At 47.7% G+C, this 22,800-nt stretch overlaps 1 protein-coding gene across 2 annotated transcripts in view; it reads right to left on the bottom strand.

Annotated features, from left to right (window-relative positions):
- srbd1 (S1 RNA binding domain 1) overlaps positions 1 to 22,800 on the bottom strand; it is a 99,076-nt gene that overhangs the window by 41,655 nt on the left and 34,621 nt on the right. For both annotated transcript variants that reach the window (XM_071409389.1, XM_071409390.1), the window contains exons 15-16: positions 9,261 to 9,352; positions 3,248 to 3,330 (exon numbers count right to left, since the gene is read on the bottom strand). In XM_071409389.1, coding sequence (XP_071265490.1) covers positions 3,248 to 3,330; positions 9,261 to 9,352 — 175 coding nt within the window. The remainder of the gene's footprint in view (positions 1 to 3,247; positions 3,331 to 9,260; positions 9,353 to 22,800) is intronic.

The following is a 22,800-nucleotide window of genomic DNA, read 5'->3' as shown; positions in this document are numbered from 1 at the left end:
TGTGCACTTTATTTCTGTTTCATTTGGCTGGGTGCTCTCTAGCTTTCTGGGCTAATAAACTCCATGCTAGCTAAGTTAGTGTACGACACATATAGGGAGTTAGCCTGCAGTGCTAACATTGACAGTCACTGTTTACAGCAGAGCCTGATAGTCGAAAAGCACTTCCCACTATAGTCATTACAACAGTGTCTCAGACCGTCCAGTAATACTAAGGCCAAACAAAAGAAACACACAGCTGGTGAAACAACACAGAAACTGCCTTGTGAGAACAAATTCAAGACAAGAACAAAAAACACTGAGCTTGAGAGATCAAATAACCCAGAACTGAGGTCTGTACACTACAGGTCTGTACACTACAGGTCTGTACACTACAGGTCTGTACACTTCCCCCTCCAGCCTCAGTCTCCCTCAACTCTGAATCTCTGGTCCCCACATCACTCATCACGTCTCAGCCCCAGCCGCCCGGCTCCGGTTCCCTCTCCCTCTCAGATCATGTGACAGGGTAAATAAACCCTCTATGCTGACAGACGCGAGGGGGGACGTCACCGTGACCCGCGCCGGGCGGGGGAGCACAGAGTGTCAGACCCACGGCCCATGGGGGAGGGGTTTGGGGGACACTGTCTGGCTGGCTGACCAGCACCGTCTTGGCTAGCCGTCGGGAGTGGTCAGCCCACGCAGCAGTCTGGGTCTGTTGAGCGGGGGAGAGAAGAGGGACAGACTGGGCTGGAGAACAGTGGAGTGAAGGCTGAGAGGTCTTTGGGGGGGCTTCACTGATCTCTCAGATAGACCCATATTTCACTGCTGCATTGTTCTGTGCTGCGAGTGTGTGTGTCTAAGGGCAGTGGACTGTGAATTGGCCTGGGGACACAGCTCGTGGGCTGTCTTCTTCTCCCAGGGAACATCTGCTTTCAGTTAGAGCGGAGAAAGAAACCAAAGGCTGAGGAGGAGACCTTGCACTCGGAAGAGGGCCAGTGTGTATGCCTGTGTGTGTGGCAGAGTTTACACTTGAACTTCATGTACATTGGTAAATGCTGTTTGTAAGTGTGTGTATGCAGGAACAGACATATCAGTGTGTCTGTGGTTTAATATTCATTTTCAGTTTGTTTGAATACTCCCAGACATCTCTGTCTATCAGTCATTCTGCACTGAGGTTCTTCTACTGAACGACCACCAACCAGAATGCATTGCGCTGCCTCCAGCTCGTGTCCAACTCCAACGAGAGCACCTTCCTGTAACCATCTCTAGGGGTGCAGGCGGGCAAACCTCAACCCCCCCCTCACTGGATAAAGGGTGCAGACAGATTCTCTGTTTGTTTTCCATTGCCTAGGAACTCCTAATAACAACACAGCTCTACAGCGGGGAAAACACTGTCTTTTTCTCTCCTTCACCAGCCTCCCAAGAAACAACAAACTGTTTCTTCAGTAAAGTAATCTGCATTTATTTTTACTTAAGGTCCTCCAGAGTTGAAGCTGATGTTTTTTAGCAGAGAGAGGGGGAAAGGTATAGCGAGAGAGATAAAGAGAGAGCACAAAGGAGAGACAAGAGTGAGCAATGGCTAGAGAAAATACTAATTTGTCCCAGCTCTGTGTCAATATATGATGCTACCAGGAGGGCCTAATTGAATTAATTTGAGGAGAAAAATGGATTAGTCATGACACGAGGCGGCGAGAGCAAACCGGCCGGAATAGGATTAGCTCACTGCTCCTGCTGACTTCTGTTTGGACTAGCCAATAATCTCATTTCAATACCAACACTCTGCTCTGGGCAGGCAATGGAAAAGACTGGGGTCAAAGAGGAGGTAGAGAACTGTACTGTACTGAGTATACAGGGAACAGGAGATGAGAGGTAGAAGACAGTGTGAGGACTGAGTGTATAGGGAGGGAGAGATGAGAGGCAGAAGACAGTGTGAGGACTGAGTGTATAGGGAGGGAGAGATGAGAGGTAGAAGGACAGTGTGAGGACTGAGTGTATAGGGAGAGAGAGATGAGAGGTAGAAGACAGTGTGAGGACTGAGTGTATAGGGAGGGAGAGATGAGAAGCAGAAGACAGTGTGAGGACTGAGTGTATAGGGAGGGAGAGATGAGAGGTAGAAGGACAATGTGAGGACTGAGTGTATAGGGAGAGAGAGATGAGAGGTAGAAGGACAGTGTGAGGACTGAGTGTATAGGGAGGGAGAGATGAGAGGTAGAAGGACAGTGTGAGGACTGAGTGTAAAGGGAGGGAGAGATGAGAGGCAGAAGGACAGTGTGAGGACTGAGTGTATAGGGAGGGAGAGATGAGAGGTAGAAGGACAGTGTGAGGACTGAGTGTATAGGGAGGGAGAGATGAGAGGTAGAAGGACAGTGTGAGGACTGAGTGTATAGGGAGGGAGAGATGTGAGGTAGAAGACAGTGTGAGTACTGAGTGTATAGGGAGAGAGAGATGAGAGGTAGAAGGACAGTGTGAGGACTGAGTGTATAGGGAGGGAGAGATGTGAGGTAGAAGACAGTGTGAGTACTGAGTGTATAGGGAGGGAGAGATGAGAGGTAGAAGGACAGTGTGAGGACTGAGTGTATAGGGAGGGAGAGATGTGAGGTAGAAGACAGTGTGAGGACTGAGTGTATAGGGAGGGAAAGATGAGAGGTAGAAGGACAGTGTGAGGACTGAGTGTATAGGGAGGGAGAGATGTGAGGTAGAAGACAGTGTGAGGACTGAGTGTATAGGGAGGGAGAGATGAGAGGTAGAAGGACAGTGTGAGGACTGAGTGTATAGGGAGGGAGAGATGTGAGGTAGAAGACAGTGTGAGGACTGAGTGTATAGGGAGGGAAAGATGAGAGGTAGAAGGACAGTGTGAGGACTGAGTGTATAGGGAGGGAGAGATGTGAGGTAGAAGACAGTGTGAGGACTGAGTGTATAGGGAGGGAGAGATGAGAGGTAGAAGGACAGTGTGAGGACTGAGTGTAAAGGGAGGGAGAGATGAGAGGTAGAAGACAGTGTGAGGACTGAGTGTATAGGGAGGGAGAGATGAGAGGTAGAAGGACAGTGTGAGGACTGAGTGTATAGGGAGGGAGAGATGTGAGGTAGAAGACAGTGTGAGTACTGAGTGTATAGGGAGGGAGAGATGAGAGGTAGAAGGACAGTGTGAGGACTGAGTGTAAAGGGAGGGAGAGATGAGAGGCAGAAGACAGTGTGAGGACTGAGTGTAAAGGGAGGGAGAGATGAGAGGCAGAAGACAGTGTGAGGACTGGGTGTAAAGGGAATCACTGACCTGGTAGGTTCCAATGCCGATGTGTTTCGGGTCAATCTTCACCAGCTCAGCCAGCGGGTCCTGAACTCTTCTCCCTATGGACACTGGGAAAAGTAGAGCCCAACACACAAACTAATGAATTACTATTAGGCCTAACCAATACACGCAAACAGAGAAATTGTCTTTTAAAATCCCAGTAGGGATGATGAAAAGTAAAACAATAAATTACATATTTCATATACTAACAGACTTGATTACACGTATTAAATATGCAAATATGTATGTTATAAGGGCAGGCCATTCACTCATGATTGGTGGGGTGGGGGATCATCTTAACGAACACTACGGCTGCAAGCCAATTAGAGTGCCTGCACCTGTCACTTAACCCCACCCACCTGTCTCCAGGACACATCTGGAGACAGCCCTGCTTTCTCACATAAACACACTGGGAGAATCTCAATTGCATTTCCTTGATTCCTCGCATCCTCTCTCCTCGCATCCTTCTCAAAACCCATTGGATCTCATCCAATGGGTTTTGAGGAAGCGGCGAGGTGAGAGGATGCAAAGAATCAAGGAGATGCAATTGAGATTCTCCCCCTGGCTATTATCCCATCTTCCTCCCAAAGTATGCACTTGTTCATGTGGAAGGAAATGACTGGTACACGTATAACTGGTACACGTATAACTGGTACACGTATAACTGGTACACGTATAAGAAATATGGTGGAACCTCCCTGCAGCCCATTCCTCCACCAATACGAGGTTTTTAGATTTGTTGGAAGTAGTGAACAAGTGTACACTTCAAGAGAAAAGAGATGCAACACGCCGCCGCACAAACACGCACACACACAAACGCGCGCAAACACACACACACGTTTAATGATGATGTTTGTAATACTTGAAGTTGAGTTGAATGTAGCTAAATCCCTTCTCCAGGGTGGCTGACAAGAAGAAAAATTATAAACATTACTAAACACATGACATCATTTCACAGCCACTACAACATATGAGGACAGAAACTATTTCCAATCCAAATACACAAAATAGCTCTCACACACACACACACACACACACACACACACACACACACACACACACACACACACACACACACACACACACACACACACACACACACACACACACACACAACGCTTTTATTCCTCGTAGAGATCGCATTAACGGAGTTCTCAGCAGTAGAATCTCAAAATAGATGCAAATAGACCTAATACCAAACTCAATTTAAAGCCAATAAAACTCTAATTAAAGAGAAATAAACCCCAGCGAGAGCTTGCGAACGTCATCTGTTCATATGCCAATGACAACATAACTGTGTTTGGTGAATGGGACCAGTTGAGTGTGTTTGGTGACTCTTCAAACAGTAAAAGAGATGGACAACGTGATTATTAGAGCATGCTAGGGACATATCATTCAAAAACGACAAGAATTTGACACAAGTAGTGGGGTCGCCAATGAACTGACCATGACAGTCTATGAGAGAGAGCCTATCAGCGCTACCCCACTGGAGAGCTACCAAACATCCAGTCCATGCCAGATTCCTCTCCTTGGTGAATCTTTAGCTTGGCTAGTAAACTTTTCAATAAGTGCTGGAGAGAGCACTGCTAGTCTCTGCTTACAAATGACCCCCCTATTACGGCGAGAGGACTCGGAGGAGAGAAGTGCTTTTGTGTGTGCTGTACAAGGCCTGGGTTGAAACTCCATCCCTGTCTAAATATTGTTGCAGGCTGCAGTTTCCCACAGGCTTCCAAGGAGAGATGCAGAGAGCGAGGCATTGATTCCACATGCTCCTCCGTCCCAGTCCCACCTCAACTACGTACATCCAGCGAGTCATCTAGCAAAACACACCACCACATCCTCCTCCTCTTTCACACTGACTCAGCCTCGCACATCTAGACAGTCCTCCACCATAATGCACTTCACCATATCATCCACCAGTCCAACATTCATCACCAGCCTCGTTACTCAAACACACACCCGCATCACCGTCATTTCAAATATAGTCTTGTATGATGTAACATTGGCTACAATCAAGCTGTCTACTTACATATTCACACACATAATTACATATTGAATCCCTAACAAAACACTTTATGTCATCACTGATTTAAATACATACACCCACAATGCATCCACTAGCCTAGATAGTGAACCACAGAACTATCCACTCAGACATTCAACAAAATGCTCATAATCTAGCCACTACCGTCTCCCACTCAATGTCATATAACCATCGCATCTGAGTTCAGGGTCCAGATAGAGGGGCAGTGGATAATCTAAGGGTGTTGTCTTTACCTTTCCACACTAGGGGGCATCAGTACTCCCTCTCAGGAGTTCAGACCGACCAGGGCAGGGGGAAGAGTTCTATCATTTGGAAGTGTGGTGTAAAACAACAAGCCCTTAAGGCCCTCTTTGTTCAAAAAACACTCCGCTGACAAGCACATCCACATACTGAAAGCACCCCCCCCCCCCGACCCACCCAACCCCCACAGAACAATCTTTCTACAATGTCCTTCTCAACATTCTACTCTATTGCATCCAAGATACATGCCCACACATTATTACACACATCCAAAATAAAACACTCACATTACTTACGCCTTTCATTAAGGGGATAAATATGTCTCCCTGGGCTTGCTAGCGCTCTTGACCAGAGGACAATGTATGAATAAATCCACAGCTTGATTTACTGTTTTTATAGAGGAAGTCTGGAATAATTCTCAAATCCTGTTTTGGAGAGCGTTTGATTCTTTTCCAGAGTTTCTTAAATGTGTTTCTGTGTTTGAGATGGCGCATTGTGCAGAGTGGAGAGAGTTTGTGTGGTCCGTCACACAGCCTGGACCCTGAGGGAGGTCCGATTCCACAGCAACATGATGAGTTCTACAGAGATGACCAGACTGCTAGGATAAGGGACCAGAATAGTTTGTCAATAACATGGCACCATGTCAGTGTTGACTGATGTGGGATAGTTCAGGTTAATGTCAGTGCTTGAGAGCTACCTACAACTGAAGTTATTGACCTTAAAACAAATGCAGTGGTGTGAGAAAGTCCTGGGCAACATAACCAGAGAGGATATTTTGTGTCAAGGTTGACCCCTTCATGACTGATTAGTTTAGTGGGTAGACAGACAGGCAGGCAGGCAAGCCTACAGTGCACTTCCGTTCTCTCACCCTTACAGGCACACAGACAGCGGGGGCGATGAGAGCTGCCAGGCCAGACCAGACAGCAGAGATGGAGAGCTGCCAGGCCAGACCAGACAGCAGAGATGGAGAGCTGCCAGGCCAGACCAGACAGCAGAGATGGAGAGCTGCCAGGCCAGACCAGACAGCAGAGACGGAGAGCTGCCAGGCCAGACCAGACAGCAGAGATGGAGAGCTGCCAGGCCACACCAGACAGCAGAGACGGAGAGCTGCCAGGCCAGACCAGACAGCAGAGATGGAGAGCTGCCAGGCCAGACCAGACAGCAGAGATGGAGAGCTGCCAGGCCAGACCAGACAGCAGAGATGGAGAGCTGCCAGGCCAGACAGCAGAGATGGAGAGCTGCCAGGCCAGACAGCAGAGATGGAGAGCTGCCAGGCCAGACAGCAGAGATGGAGAGCTGCCAGGCCAGACAGCAGAGATGGAGAGCTGCCAGGCCAGACCAGACAGCAGAGATGGAGAGCTGCCAGGCCAGACCAGACAGCGGAGATGGAGAGCTGCCAGGCCAGACCAGACAGCAGAGATGGAGAGCTGCCAGGCCAGACCAGACAGCAGAGATGGAGAGCTGCCAGGCCAGACCAGACAGCAGAGATGGAGAGCTGCCAGGCCAGACCAGACAGCAGAGATGGAGAGCTGCCAGGCCAGACCAGACAGCAGAGATGGAGAGCTGCCAGGCCAGACCAGACAGCAGAGATGGAGAGCTGCCAGGCCAGACCAGACAGCAGAGATGGAGAGCTGCCAGGCCAGACCAGACAGCAGAGATGGAGAGCTGCCAGGCCAGACCAGACAGCAGAGATGGAGAGCTGCCAGGCCAGACCAGACAGCAGAGATGGAGAGCTGCCAGGCCAGACCAGACAGCAGAGATGGAGAGCTGCCAGCCCAGACCAGACAGCAGAGATGGAGAGCTGCCAGGCCAGACCAGACAGCAGAGATGGAGAGCTGCCAGGCCAGACCAGACAGCAGAGATGGAGAGCTGCCAGGCCAGACCAGACAGCAGAGATGGAGAGTTGCCAGGCCAGACCAGACAGCAGAGATGGAGAGTTGCCAGGCCAGACCAGACAGCAGAGATGGAGAGTTGCCAGGCCAGACCAGACAGCAGAGATGGAGAGCTGCCAGGCCAGACCAGACAGCAGAGATGGAGAGCTGCCAGGCCAGACCAGACAGCAGAGATGGAGAGCTGCCAGGCCAGACCAGACAGCAGAGATGGAGATCTGCCAGACCAGACAGCAGAGACGGAGAGCTGCCAGGCCAGACCAGACAGCAGAGACGGAGAACTGCCAGGCCAGACAGCAGAGACGGAGAGCTGCCAGGCCAGACCAGACAGCAGAGATGGAGAGCTGCCAGGCCAGACCAGACAGCAGAGACGGAGAGCTGCCAGGCCAGACCAGACAGCAGAGATGGAGAGCTGCCAGACCAGACAGCAGAGATGGAGAGCTGCCAGACCAGACAGCAGAGATGGAGAGCTGCCAGACCAGACAGCAGAGACGGAGAGTTGCCAGGCCAGACCAGACAGCAGAGACGGAGAGCTGCCAGGCTAGACCAGACAGCAGAGACGGAGAGCTGCCAGGCCAGACCAGACAGCAGAGATGGAGAGCTGCCAGGCCAGACCAGACAGCAGAGATGGAGAGCTGCCAGGCCAGACCAGACAGCAGAGATGGAGAGCTGCCAGGCCAGACCAGACAGCAGAGATGGAGAGCTGCCAGGCCAGACCAGACAGCAGAGACGGAGAGCTGCCAGACCAGACAGCAGAGATGAGAGCTGCCAGGCCAGACCAGACAGCAGAGATGAGAGCTGCCAGGCCAGACAGCAGAGATGAGAACTGCCAGGCCAGACCAGACAGCAGAGATGAGAGCTGCCAGGCCAGACAGCAGAGATGGAGAGCTGCCAGGCCAGACCAGACAGCAGAGATGAGAGCTGCCAGGCCAGACAGCAGAGATGAGAACTGCCAGGCCAGACCAGACAGCAGAGATGGAGAGCTGCCAGGCCAGACCAGACAGCAAAGATGAAAGCTGCCAGGCCAGACCAGACAGCAGAGATGAGAGCTGCCAGGCCAGACCAGACAGCAGAGATGAGAGCTGCCAGGCCAGACCAGACAGCAGAGATGAGAGCTGCCAGGCCAGACAGCAGAGATGAGAGCTGCCAGGCCAGACCAGACAGCAGAGATGAGAGCTGCCAGGCCAGACCAGACAGCAGAGATGAGAGCTGCCAGGCCAGACCAGACAGCAGAGATGGAGAGCTGCCAGGCCAGACCAGACAGCAGAGATGAGAGCTGCCAGGCCAGACAGCAGAGATGAGAACTGCCAGGCCAGACCAGACAGCAGAGATGAGAGCTGCCAGGCTAGACCAGACAGCAGAGCAGGACTCAGAAGAGCAGACTAGAGTCCAGCAAAGAGCTAAGCAACCAACATAGCAACAGAGGCTTTGGTTCATTATGTAGACCAGTCAGAATTTTGCAAGTTCTAGCAATGGCCCTGGCAATGGATGCTAACTCCTAGTTAGGGCAGCAGATAGCCTAGCAGTTAGAGCGTTGGATCAGTAGCCAAAAGGTTGCTGGTTTGAATACCCGAGCCGACAAGGTGAAAAATGTGTCTTTCTGCCCTTGAGCAAGGCACTGAACCCTAATTTGATCCAGGGGTGCTGTACTACTATGGCTGACCCTGTAAAACAACACATTTCACTGCACCTATCTGGTGTATGTAACCATAAAACATATATGGTCTATTTATCAAATCCCATTGTGATGCAAGGGGGGGAGGACATATTTTGGCAAGTGGACACTATTTGGCATGACAGGCCCATTGACTGAGGTGTATCTCACCTGCACTCCTCAGGTTCGGGTCCAGATCAGGCATTTCCTTCACTGCCTCTGTGCTCACACTGTAGATGGATGCCCCTGCCTCGCTGGTGATGCTGAGACAGAGAGAACACGTGGTTAAAGGGATAGTTCAACAATTTGGCAATTAAGTCCTTTGTTCTACTTACCCAGTCGGGTGAAGTCATGGATACTATTTGTATGTCTCTGCGTGCAGTTTGAAGGAAGTTGAAGGTATTTACTGGGCCCAATGCTAACTAGCGTTAGCACAATGACGAAGTCTACAGGAGCAGCCAGCATCACACAGTAGCAGTCAACCAGTGGCAGAACTACTCACACTCATACCAAAGCCCACTCGTATTGTTACTCTCTTCTCAAAAGGTTCAGTATAAGTGTGCGTCTATATTCTTATATTTTCCCCCCAAGTGCCATTTTCCTCCAGCCTCGTCTTTCTACTAAAATATTGTCTTCTCACAAAGCATCAATACTTGATTCTTAAGTCCATAAGGCCCTGCTGTTCCTTCCTGCTCTTCACGCAAACACTCCTTTTTCTTTGACTATCAAGAACGTCATAAACTCAGGTTTGTGAGAATGATCCGCATAGCTTTTAGTTAGAGCTTCTAGGTGAAGTTACCTACAAAGAATGAAAAAAGTAAGCGAATGGGGAAGATGGAGGGAAAAGAATAGTGGAGGAAAAACAAATAGTCCTAATAAAGATGTACAAAAATAATACGATTAAGGTTCATAAGAAAGAGTCAATGTACTGTCATAACCATCACATCACTCACAGAGCCCCTCCTTCCACTGATGTATTCTCATTCTCAGCACCACTTAGATGGCTAGCGTCAAATGCACCATTATCTACAAATCAATTAATTCACTCAGTAACAAGCTCTCCTTTCTCTGTTCGCGACCCTCTGTCGTAGACACCGACTCAATAAATCTAACCTTTCACCATGGTAATTATCTCTAACGCTCTCTTCCAACTCCGGTGATCACAGACCTTTTCATCAAGCAAATAAGGTTAGAGGCCAGGGCGAATGCTTCTGCTCTTTTATCTACATGAATATGCCGAGGACATGTTCTCAACTATAGAAGTCTACATGCATACATATATTCAAAATGGCATTATCTATTATTTTCAATTCTATGACTAATTGGTCGTAAAGCACTCAAGCACATCCAAATACCTTAACAGTTTTACCATTGTGTTGCTTGTTACTTTTAAATATGGCCATTAGTTCCAGAAATATACCTGATGTGAGGGTAAAAGCCAAAAGGTGGAGCCCCAGCAGACATAAGACAATGTAGGGTGATGCAGAGCTAAAGGACAGAATGAATCCTTAACTAATGGACTCAACCTCCAAGCGTAGTTTGTGTGTGTGTGTGTGTGTGTGTGTGTGTGTGTGTGTGTGTGTGTGTGTGTGGTGAATGCACAACCATGCAGAACAGAGAACCCAGTTGTAGTGTGACACTACTGCCATCTAGAGGATTTGTATGTGTACTGCTACTGTTTGCTTCAACAGCAGAAGGTGACAACTGATAAATAATAAAATACAGAATGAAATCCTTATTGGGAACTTGGGACACAATAGGCTTAGCACTTCAGAAGTGTCTGGCCCATAAACACCAGTCATAATAAAAAATAATTAAAATGTGGAAACATCGAGCAATAATATTAACATCATCACCCGTACCCGAAAATCCGAGACCTGATCCGAGAGGTTCCGGATCCAGAATTCTATATAATGTCACAGGTCTGGGTCGGATCTGATATGATTGTCACGGGTCTTGGGTGTGTAATTTTAACTGACTTGTCCGGAAGGACCCATACAGATCCGAACACGACTCCTGCAGTAGATGGAGAGAGAGAGAAATTGTATATTTCATGCTGCTGCTCTTTGCTTTTCACGAAAGTGGCGCGTGTAGCTTGTTGTTGGCCAATCATAAGTCATCAAAGTGGCAAAAGGATACAGGCATAGAGCCTCCGTGTGGGACAAAAGTTAAGAGAAACAATGGAAGGTGGAATTAAAAGTTAAAAAGGAGAATGATAGGCTACAAAGACCAAAAGCCAACAGGTAGGCTGCTACTTTATATTCTGAATGGAGTTGTTGTTTGTAACTGTGTTGGACGAGAAAGCGCATGTAGCCTCAATTAGCCTAGCTAGTTAGCTAGCTAGTTTAACTAGCTTCTCCTGGTTTGAGGCAGTCAAGACAGGTACCACGTAATCATATTGGATGATAAATAACCTAGCTATGGCAGCTACACTATATGACCAAAAGTATGTGGACACCTGCTCATCGAACAACTCATTCCAAAATCATGGGCATTGATATGGAGTTGGTCCCCCCCTTTGCTGCTATAACAGCATCTACTCTTTTGGGAAGGCTTTCCACTAGATGTTGGAACATTGCTGCGGTGACTTGCTTCCATTCAGCCACAAGAGCATTAGTGAGGTCGGGCACTGATGTTGGGCGATTAGTCCTGGCCCACAGTTAAAGTTCCAATTCATCCCAAAGGTGTTTGATGGGGTTGAGGTCAGGGTTCTGTGGAGGCCAGTGAAGTTCTTCCACACCGATCTCGACAAACCATTTCTGTATGGCCCTCGCTTTGTGCACGGGGGCATTGTCATGCAAAACAGGAAACCCCTACCCCAAACTGTTACCACAAAGTTGGAATCAATGAGAATGTAATTATATGCTGTAGCGTTAAGATTTCCCTTCACTAGAAATAAGGGGCCTAGCCCGAACCATGAAAAACAGCCCCAGACCATTATTCCTCCTCCACCAAACTTTACAGTTGGTACTATGCATTGGAGCAGGTAGAGTTCTCCTGGCATCCACCGAACCCAGATTTGTCCGTCGGACTGCCAGATGGTGAAGCGTGATTCATCACTCCAGAGGGAGCGTTTCCACTACTCCAGAGTACAATGGCAGAGAGCTTTACACCACTCCAGCTGACACTTGGCATTGTGCATGGTGATCTTAGGCTTGTGTGCGGCTGCTTGGCCATGGAAACCCTTTTCATGAAGCTCCCGAGGCAGTTTCAGAGGCAGTTTGGAACTCGGTAGTCAGTGTTGCAACCGAGGACAGACGATATTTACGTGCTACGCACTGCAGCACTCAGCAGTCCAGTTCTGCGAGTTTGTGTGGACTACCACTTCGCAGCTGGGCCGTTGTTGCTCCAAGACATTTCCACTTCACAATAACAGCACGTACAGTTGACCGCGGCAGCACTAGTAGGGCCGAAATTTGACAAACTAACTTGTTGGAAAGGTGGCATCCTATGACGGTGCCACTTTGAAAGTCACTGAGATCTTCAGTAAGGCCGTTCTACTGCCAATGTTTTTCTATGGAGATTGCATGGATGTGTGCTCGATTTTATACACCTGAAATAGACAAATCCACTAATTTAAAGGTGTGTCCACATACTTTTGTATATATAGTGTATTAGTCTGCTATAGCGTGAGTTGGCTTGGTCGGTTGCTGTCTCTCCTTCCCTCCTCCCTGTTCCCGTGTCACTCACTCACACTCACAGTAGCCTACACACACTGCACGGCCCCTGCTAGACCGTCAACTCTCTCGACCTCCTCTCCCTCGCTCTTTATCAGCTCAGGTTAATAAGGTCGCTTAAACATTTACTTCTCTGTTGCTTCCCTCACTCGGATCGGACCGGGTCTGACCAGGAACGGGTCTAATTGTCCTCGGGTCCGTTCTGAACGGGTCTCTATATTGATTTTTATTTATTTATGCATATCGGGCCCGGATGGGGAAAGTCCCAGGTCCATTTTGGAAAGCCTCTAGCTCAGAGTCAAACCTACTGTAGCCACAGTAATATTTCAATGTTCATTATTTTCAACGGGTTAAATGAGGACGACGATATTGCTACTACTACTTCACTCAGAAAAAAAAGAAACGTCCTCTCACTGTCAACTGCGTTTATTTTCAGCAAACTTAACATGTGCAAATTTTGTATGAACATAACAAGATTCAACAACTGAGACAAAAACTGAACAAGTTCCACAGACATGTGACTAACAGAAATGGAATAATGTGTCCCTGAACAAAGGGGGGGTCAATATCAAAAGTAACTGTCAGTATCTGGTGTGGCCACCAGCTGCATTACATATAGCAGTGCATCTCCTCCTCATGGACTGCACCAGATTTGCCAGTTCTTGCTGTGAGATGTTACCCCACTCTTCCACCAAAGCACCTGCAAGTTCCCGGACATTTCTGGGGGGGAATGGCCCTGGCCCTCACCCTCCGATCCAACAGGTTCCAGACGTGCTCAATGGAATTGAGATCCGGGCTCTTCGCTGGCCATGGCAGAACACTGACATTCCTGTCTTGCAGGAAATCACGCACAGAATGAGCAGTATGGCTGGTGGCATTGTCATGCTGGAGGGTCATGTCAGGATGCGCCTGCAGGAAGGGTACCACATGAGGGAGGAGGATGTCTTCCCTGTAACGCACAGCGTTGAGATTGCCTGCAATGACAACAAGCTCAGTCCAATGATGCTGTGACACACCGCCCCAGACCATGACGGACCCTCCACCTCCAAATCGATCCCGCTCCAGAGTACAGGCCTCGGTGTAACGCTCATTGCTTCGGCGATAAACGCAAATCCGACCATCGGATAGGTGAGACAAAACCGCGACTCGTCAGTGAAGAGTACTTTTTGCCAGTCCTGTCTGGTCCAGCGATGGTGGGTTTGTGCCCATAGGTGACGTTGTTGCCGGTGATGTCTGGTGAGAACCTGCCTTTACAACAGGCCTACAAGCCCTCAGTCCAGCCTCTCTCAGCCTATTGCGGACAGTCTGAGCACTGATTGAGGGATTGTGCGTTCCTGGTGTAACTCAGGCAGTTGTTGTTGCCATTCTGACCTGTCCCGCAGGTGTGATGTTCGGCTGTACCAATCCTGTGCAGGTGTTGTTACACATGGTCTGCCACTTTACCCTAGTAAAACTGACTATCCTACCGATCCTCGACTTCGGCGATGTCATCTACAAAATAGCTTCCAATACTCTACTCAGCAAACTGGATGCAGTTTATCACAGTGCCATCCGTTTTGTTACTAAAGCACCTTATACCACCCACCACTGCGACCTGTATGCTCTAGTCGGCTGGCCCTCGCTGCATGTTCGTCATCAGACCCACTGGCTCCAGGTCATCTACAAGGCTATGCTAGGTAAAGCGCCGCCTTATCTCAGTTCACTGGTCACGATGGCAACACCTACCCGTAGTACGCGCTCCAGCAGGTATATCTCACTGATCATCCCTAAAGCCAAAACCTCATTTGGACGCCTTTCCTTCCAGTTCTCTGCTGCCTGCGACTGGAAAGAATTGCAAAAATCTCTGAAGTTGGAGACTTATCTCCCTCAACAACTTTAAACATCTGCTATCTGAGCAGCTAACCGATCGCTGCAGCTGTACATAGTCCATCGGTATATAGCCCACCCAATTTACCTACCTCATCCCCATACTGTTTTCATTTATTTACTTTTCTGCTCTTTTGCACACCAGTATCTCTATTTTCACATGATCATCTGATGATTTATCACCCCAGTGTTAATCTGCTAAATTGTAATTATTCGCTCCTATGGCCTATTTATTGCCTACCTTCTCATGCCTTTTGCACACATTGTATATAGATTCTCTTTTTTTTCCTTTTCTTTTTTCCCCCTACTATGTTATTGACTTGTTTATTGTTTACTCCATGTGTAACTCTGTGTTGTTGTCTGTTCACACTGCTATGCTTTATCTTGGCCAGGTCGCAGTTGCAAATGAGAACTTGTTCTCAACTAGCCTACCTGGTTAAATAAAGGTGAAAAAAATAAATAATAATAAACTGCGAGGACGATCAGCTGTCCGTCCTGTCTCAGGCGTCTCACAGTATGGATATTGCAATTTATTGCCCTGGCCACATCTGCAGTCCTTATGCCTCCTTGCAGCATGTCTAAGGCACGTTCACACAGATGAGCAGGGACCCTGGGCATCTTTCTTTTGGTGTTTTCAGAGTCCGTAGAAAGGCCTCTGTAGTGTCCTAAGTTTTCATAACTGTGACCTTAATTGCCTACCGTCTGTAAGCTGTTAGTGTATTAATGACCGTTCCACAGGTGCATGTTCATTAATTGTTTATGGTTCATTGAACAAGCATGGAAAACAGTGTTTAAACCCTTTACAATGAAGATCAGTGAAGTTATTTGGATTTTTACGAATTCTTTGAAAGACAGGGTCCTGAAAAGGGGACGTTTCTTTTTTTGCTGCTGCTGCCGCTAGCACTACTACACATCTATTGTAGGCTAATGACTGAGAAATGGTGGGGGAATTGAAGACAAAGGAAAACTCCACCCAAAAACGATCTTTGGGTATTTGTTTCATTAGTCAGTTGTTGACAAAGTTCCAAAATGTTTTGCTTGTCAGCAATCAAGTTTTCAAGATATGTAACTTTCAAAATACAAAAATCATCCCGTATGATGCATTTTGTATCATCTCACAATTGCCATATTATCCTCCATGTTCGGTTAGAGGTGTTATCATAAAGTCATGCCACTGATCCATCCTCCATCTTCAGGGTATACCCTTCTCTCTTTCCTCTTGGATAGACAGATCAGATGGGGGAGTATCTCTCCTCAGGGTTCATATCTAGCTGACCTTTGTGATGAGAGGTCAGCGCCTGCCCCTCACCCTCTGTTGGTACAACCAAACCTCTTTTAAGATCCCCTTCTCACTACAGCCACATCAAAAGACCCTAGAATGGGGGCCTCTGCCACGACAACCTTGCCAATTAGTACCATCCTGTTTAGCAACAGCCGACAGAAGTCTTTGACAAGAAATACATTTTAAATGAACTTGTCCCCTCTCTCTTCCCATCTGTCTCCCTCCCCCCTTTGACTACTCTAGCCGTCTCTGCATTAGCACACACCCCCCTCCCGCTTCTGCTGACAGCTGACATGTCTTCGTAGTGACAGCGCTAACGAGCGCTGGCACATGACCTTCAGCAGGGTCAGAGAAGATGGAGTCGGCAAGCTGGTCATTAATAAGACAGTCAGACGGATTAGGAGGTCACAGCACAGGGCACACACCCAAACACACACAACGCTCACACAGAGAGGCAGAGGGACAAACAAACAGTCATAGTGACAAGGACAGACAAGAGACAACAACAAAAAACAGAGATACAATAAACACTGTGATTGAGATAGACAGGCAGAGGACCATATATTGTAAAGAGTTTGCATGAAGCAGGGACCAATGGCAGGCCACAGACAGATATAAGATCATGTCCTGTATGGATATATGAAGAGCTTGGCAACAAGACAAACTGACACACACAGGCTTACGCACATGCTGATGAGAGTGAAGCAACAAGATGGTCGTTCTGTTCTCCCGTCTCGCTCTCTCTCTCTTTCTTGCTTGCTTTTCAGTTATGTACCCAATAGGTCTCTCAGGTCACTGGCCTTTTAACTATCCCAAAGTCTAGGACCAAAGGCATGGAGAGGCAGCCTTTAGTTACTATGACCCCAGCCTCTGGAATAGCCTCCCAGAGAACCTGAGGGAGTGCAAAACTGTGGACATATTTAAGAGATCTTAAAACATATATTTTTAGCTTTGCTTTCCCTTAGGGTGTTTTTTAGCTGTTCAGTATGTGTCATTCTTTTGTTTTTATCTTATGTTTGTTGTTTAGTGAATATTTCAGCTTTTATTGTTTTATTCATTTTTCCCTGTAAAGCACATTGCGTTGCATTCCATGTCTGAAATGTGCTGTATAAATAAAGCTTGATTTGATTTGAGTCTCTCTCTCGCCACTCCAGAGCCTGGAGGCAGCTCCTCAGAAACAGGCCCATCTGGTCCGACACCTCTGACCAACACACACACAAGTTCATGTACTCTCTCGCACAGACACAGACACACTAGAGCAGGTTCCAGAGAGAAGGCTGGTGACCAGTGATGGGGAAGAGTAGTCTTTCAGTGCTGATAGTTTGATAGCAGGCCAGCACTAGTCTCTTAGAACAAGGCCTAATGATATCTGACAAATACAGGCAGCGCTGAGCTGAGGAAGGACATCCATCCACTGACAAGGCCATGGGTCTCCCTGTACGTCAGTGAGGCAGCAACCACAGATAAAATAGGCCAAGCAACAAATAAACACACAGACACACACTCTCTTCCACATTAAGTGATATGTGACACAGTAGGATGCTCTGGGTCAGTTGAGAGTCTGTACAGTTAGTGTCTGTCCCAGGGGAAAGTGCCCCCCAAAAAACCTCTACAGTCATATAGGAAAGGGAGACAGAGGAAAGCCCCTATCATGTCTGTATTAATTAGCAGTGCCGCTGGGGCAGCTGGTAGCAGCCCTGTCATAGATACAGCCTAGAACCCTTGTCTCCACGGTACCCAGACCATTGTCATGGCGAGGGTATCGCCGTGGCAGCCAGCAGAAGGTTGTCTGTGCCCTGCGCTCTGGCCTAAGTGGACACTAACACACACACTGCCACACACACAAGCACAAAGTCAACGGATGCCTCTAAGTGAAAAGGATGACTTGGTGGCCCTTCAGGGTTGTCACTCACTTACTCAGACCATTGTCCCTGGTTCCTGTCCTGGGGCAAAGTCACAGCCAAGCTCCCTCCGAACCCCAGTCTTACTGTAGCCCTCTCCCTTTCTCACACCCCCTCCATGCCACTGCCCCTGACGGCCAGTCATGACAGACATTGGGGGAGACGGATACAAGCTTTGATACTTCACCCCCCCTGGACCCCTCGCTCAAACCACTCCCTAATTAAAATTCCGCATCAGATCATCAGGTCTGTTAGCGAGGAGCAAGGACAATATCATCCCCTTGGTGACATGATACAGAACACTGTGAAACAGAGACAGGAAGCAGAAAACCCCCAAACAAAATTAGACTCAAAATGACTAATCTTTCTCCAATTAAAACCCCACAACTCATTGAACGGAATATGTCTCTCCATTAAACCCAACAACTCATTGAACGGAATATGTCTCTCCATTAAACCCCACAACTCATTGAAGGAAACATGTCTCTCCATTAAACCCCACAACTCATTGAAGGAAACATGTCTCTCCATTAAACCCCACAACTCATTGAAGGAAACATGTCTCTCCATTAAGCCCTACAACTCATTGAACGGAATATGTCTCTCCATTAAACCCCACAACTCATTGAACGGAATATGTCTCTCCATTAAACCCCACAACTCATTGAAGGAAACATGTCTCTCCATTAAACCCCACAACTCATTGAAGGAAACATGTCTCTCCATTAAGCCGTACAACTCATTGAAGGAAATATGTCTCCCCATTAAACCCCACAACTCATTGAACGGAATATGTCTCTCCATTAAACCCCACAACTCATTGAAGGAAATATGTCTCCCCATTAAACCCCACAACTCATTGAACGGAATATGTCTCTCCATTAAACCCCACAACTCATTGAAGGAAACATGTCTCTCCATTAAACCCCACAACTCATTGAAGGAAACATGTCTCTCCATTAAGCCCTACAACTCATTGAAGGAAATATGTCTCCCCATTAAACCCCACAACTCATTGAACGGAATATGTCTCTCCATTAAACCCCACAACTCATTGAAGGAAATATGTCTCCCCATTAAACCCCACAACTCATTGAACGGAATATGGCTTTCCATTAAACCCCACAACTCATTGAACGAAATATGTCTCCCCCATTAAACCCCACAACTCATTGAAGGGAATATGTCTCTCCATTAAACCCCACAACTCATTGAAGGAAATATGTCTCCCCATTAAACCCCACAACTCATTGAACGGAATATGTCTCTCCATTAAACCCCACAACTCATTGAAGGAAATATGTCTCCCCATTAAACCCCACAACTCATTGAACGGAATATGTCTCCCCATTAAACCCCACAACTCATTGAACGGAATATGTCTCTCCATTAAACCCCACAACTCATTGAACGGAATATGTCTCTCCATTAAACCCCACAACTCATTGAACGGAATATGGCTCTCCATTAAACCCCACAACTGTACATCTGCTTTTTTTGTTATACAGAAATAACAAAACATGTCGAAAAGCTGTTTTGTTGTTCAATGTACATGTAGCCAGGTCAAACATCCTGACCTACAGTTCACAATGGTCCCACGTAGGGAAATAGAGCCTGCGAGAAGAGCCCTGTGGCTTCAGGCTATTCGGTGTGTGAGAGTGGGAAATGTGAGGACGCGGTGTCCAAGTAGTGTGTGGAAAACATCTAAATCACAGGTAAGACATTCAACTTGTTTAGTATAGTCTGTTTGTAACTCCACTCACTACTTGCAGCTGTATAGTCCGTTTAATGGTGTTATTGGTCTTGGCTAGCTTAAAAATGTTCCGTTCGGTAGCTAGCTAGCACTCTCACTCAAGTGGCTGCTAGCATAGTCAAATCAAATCAAATTTTATTTGTCACATACACATGGTTAGCAGATGTTAATGCGAGTGTAGCGAAATGCTTGTGCTTCTAGTTCCGACAATGCAGTAATAACCAACGAGTAATCTAACCTATCAATTTCACAACAACTACCTTATACACACAAGTGTAAAGGAATGAAGAATATGTACATAAAAATATATAAATGAGTGATGGTACAGAACGGCATAGGCAAGATGCAGTAGATGGTATCGAGTACAGTATATACATATGAGATGAGTAATGTAGGGTATGTAAACATTATATGAAGTGGCATTGTTTAAAGTGGCTAGTGATACATTTTTCCATACATTTTTCCATTGTTAAAGTGGCTGGAGTTGAGTCAGTATGTTGGCAGCAGCCACTCAATGTTAGTGGTGGCTGTTTAACAGTCTGATGGCCTTGAGATAGAAGCTGTTTTTCAGTCTCTCGGTCCCTGCTTTGATGCACCTGTACTGACCTCACCTTCTGGATGATAGCGGGGTGAACAGGCAGTGGCTCGGGTGGTTGTTGTCCTTGATGATCTTTATGGCCTTCCTGTGACATCGGGTGGTGTAGGTGTCCTGGAGGGCAGGTAGTTTGCCCCCGGTGATGCATTGTGCAGACCTCACTACCCTCTGGAGAGCCTTACGGTTGTGGGCGGAGCAGTTACCGTACCAGGCGGTGATACAGCCCGACAGGATGCTCTCGATTGTGCATCTGTAAAAGTTTGTGAGTGCTTTTGGTGACAAGGGAAATTTCTTCAGCCTCCTGAGGTTGAAGAGGCGCTGCTGCGCCTTCTTCACCACGCTGTCTGTGTGGGTGGACCAATTCAGTTTGTCAGTGATGTGTACGCAGAGGAACTTAAAACTTACTACCCTCTCCACTACTGTCCCGTCGATGTGGATAGGGGGGTGCTCCCTCTGCTGTTTCCTGAAGTCCACGATCATCTCCTTTGTTTTGTTGACGTTGAGTGTGAGGTTATTTTCCTGACACCACACTCCGAGGGCCCTCACCTCCTCCCTGTAGGCCGTCTCGTCGCTGTTGGTAATCAAGCCTACCACTGTAGTGTCGTCTGCAAACTTGATGATTGAGTTGGAGGCGTGCATGGCCACGCAGTCGTGGGTGAACAGGGAGTACAGGAGAGGGCTCAGAACGCACCATTGTGGGGCCCCAGTGTTGAGGATCAGCGGAGTGGAGATGTTGTTACCTACCCTCACCACCTGGGGGTGGCCTGTCAGGAAGTCCAGTACCCAGTTGCACAGGGCGGGGTCGAGACCCAGGGTCTCGAGCTTGATATCGAGTTTGGAGGGTACTATGGTGTTAAATGCTGAGCTGTAGTTGATGAACAGCATTCTCACATAGGTATTCCTCTTGTCCAGATGGGTTAGGGCAGTGTGCAGTGTGGTTGCGATTGCGTCGTCTGTGGACCTATTGGGGCGGTGATATGGTCCTTGACTAATCTCTCAAAGCACTTCATGATGACGGAAGTGAGTGCTACGGGGCGGTAGTCGTTTAGCTCAGTTACCTTAGCTGTCTTGGGAACAGGAACAATGGTGGCCCTCTTGAAGCATGTGGGAACAGCAGACTGGGATAAGGATTGGTTGAATATGTCCGTAAACACACCAGCCAGCTGGTCTGTGCATGCTCTGAGGGCGAGGCTGGGGATGCCGTCTGGGCCTGCAGCCTTGCGAGGGTTAACACATTTAAATGTTTAACTCACGTCGGCTGCAGTGAAGGAGAGTCGGGTAGGTTTTGGTAGCTGGCCATGTCAGTGGCACTGTAGTGTCCTCAAAGCGGGCAAAGAAGTTGTTAAGTCTGTCTGTGAGCAAGACATCCTGGTCCGTGGCGGGGCTGGTTTTCTTTTTGTAATCCGTGATTGACTGTAGACCCTGCCACATACCTCTTGTGTCTGAGCCGTTGAATGAAAAAGGGCATGAGGGAAGCCTTCCAAATGGGTTTCCCAAACTCGGTCCTGGGGACCTCAAAGGGGTGCGTGCACATTTTGGTTTTTGCCCTAGCACTACACAGCTGATTCAAATAATCAACCCCAGGACTGAGTTTGGGAAACGCTGCCCTACAATATGATGTTTTTCTAAGTTGTGATAATGCTCGGGAGCAGGCAATTTTGAACAATTATCTTTAGACATGTTGTACTTTTCTTAAATGTAGTTTTATAATTGACTAAAACAAGCAGACGACAAGAAAATTGCATTTGAAAAAGGTTACGTTTTTGCTTTGAGCCAAACGGGGTAACCTAGGTAACCATAGGTTGTTTTCCCCACAGGCGGGCATGGTTGCGACGTTCTATCTAATACCAACTGGGTCTATTGTCCCACTTTTATATGCGTAACAATCTTTTTTCTCTCTGATATTATTGGAACAATCCTCTGTGACATAACCAATCAGCGATCACTAAATTCAAAATACCATGATGTCAACATCTTCAACAAAACCATTAGTGCAATCCCTCAAATAATGATAATCTCAAGGCTTTGTCCAACCTCTACATCCAATTATTTGACTGCCCTGCCACATGGTTCCAATCAGCTGATCCAGGAACAGAAATTAAACTCAACTTCATTGAACTGATGAGGTTGAGAAGGAGTGATTAAAAAAAGGGAAATTGATTGCTCTCCTTAGAGCGTATTTTAGGGTTTTCAGTGAGAGTGATGCATCTGTGTGAATGGATGTATTCTGCCTCCACACACACACACACACACACACACACACACACACACACACACACACACACACACACACACACACACACACACACACACACACACACACACACACACACACACACACACACACACACACACACACACACACACACACACACACACACCTCAAACAGCTTTGCCCCATTGTTCAGTCAGCTGCAAAGCCTGACCCGGGGGACTTTGGCCGGAGGATTGATGATCAGATACCGGCCCTGGTCCTGTCGGAAAATTATGACATTTTTCACCCAGAAAAGGGTCCAAATGGCAGGTGTCAGGGGCCGTCAGTCTCACGCTTGGTGCTAGGAGGCAGGAAGCACCCAGTCAGCGTGGGGCCCCGCCAATGCCACACTCCAGCTGCCACCGCAGAGCACGTCTGAAAAG

Source organism: Salvelinus alpinus, chromosome 7 (assembly GCF_045679555.1).
Source record: "Salvelinus alpinus chromosome 7, SLU_Salpinus.1, whole genome shotgun sequence".
Lineage (NCBI taxonomy): Eukaryota > Metazoa > Chordata > Actinopteri > Salmoniformes > Salmonidae > Salvelinus > Salvelinus alpinus.
The sequence above is the reverse complement of the archived record's forward strand: the minus strand, read 5'-3'. Positions and strand labels throughout refer to the sequence as shown.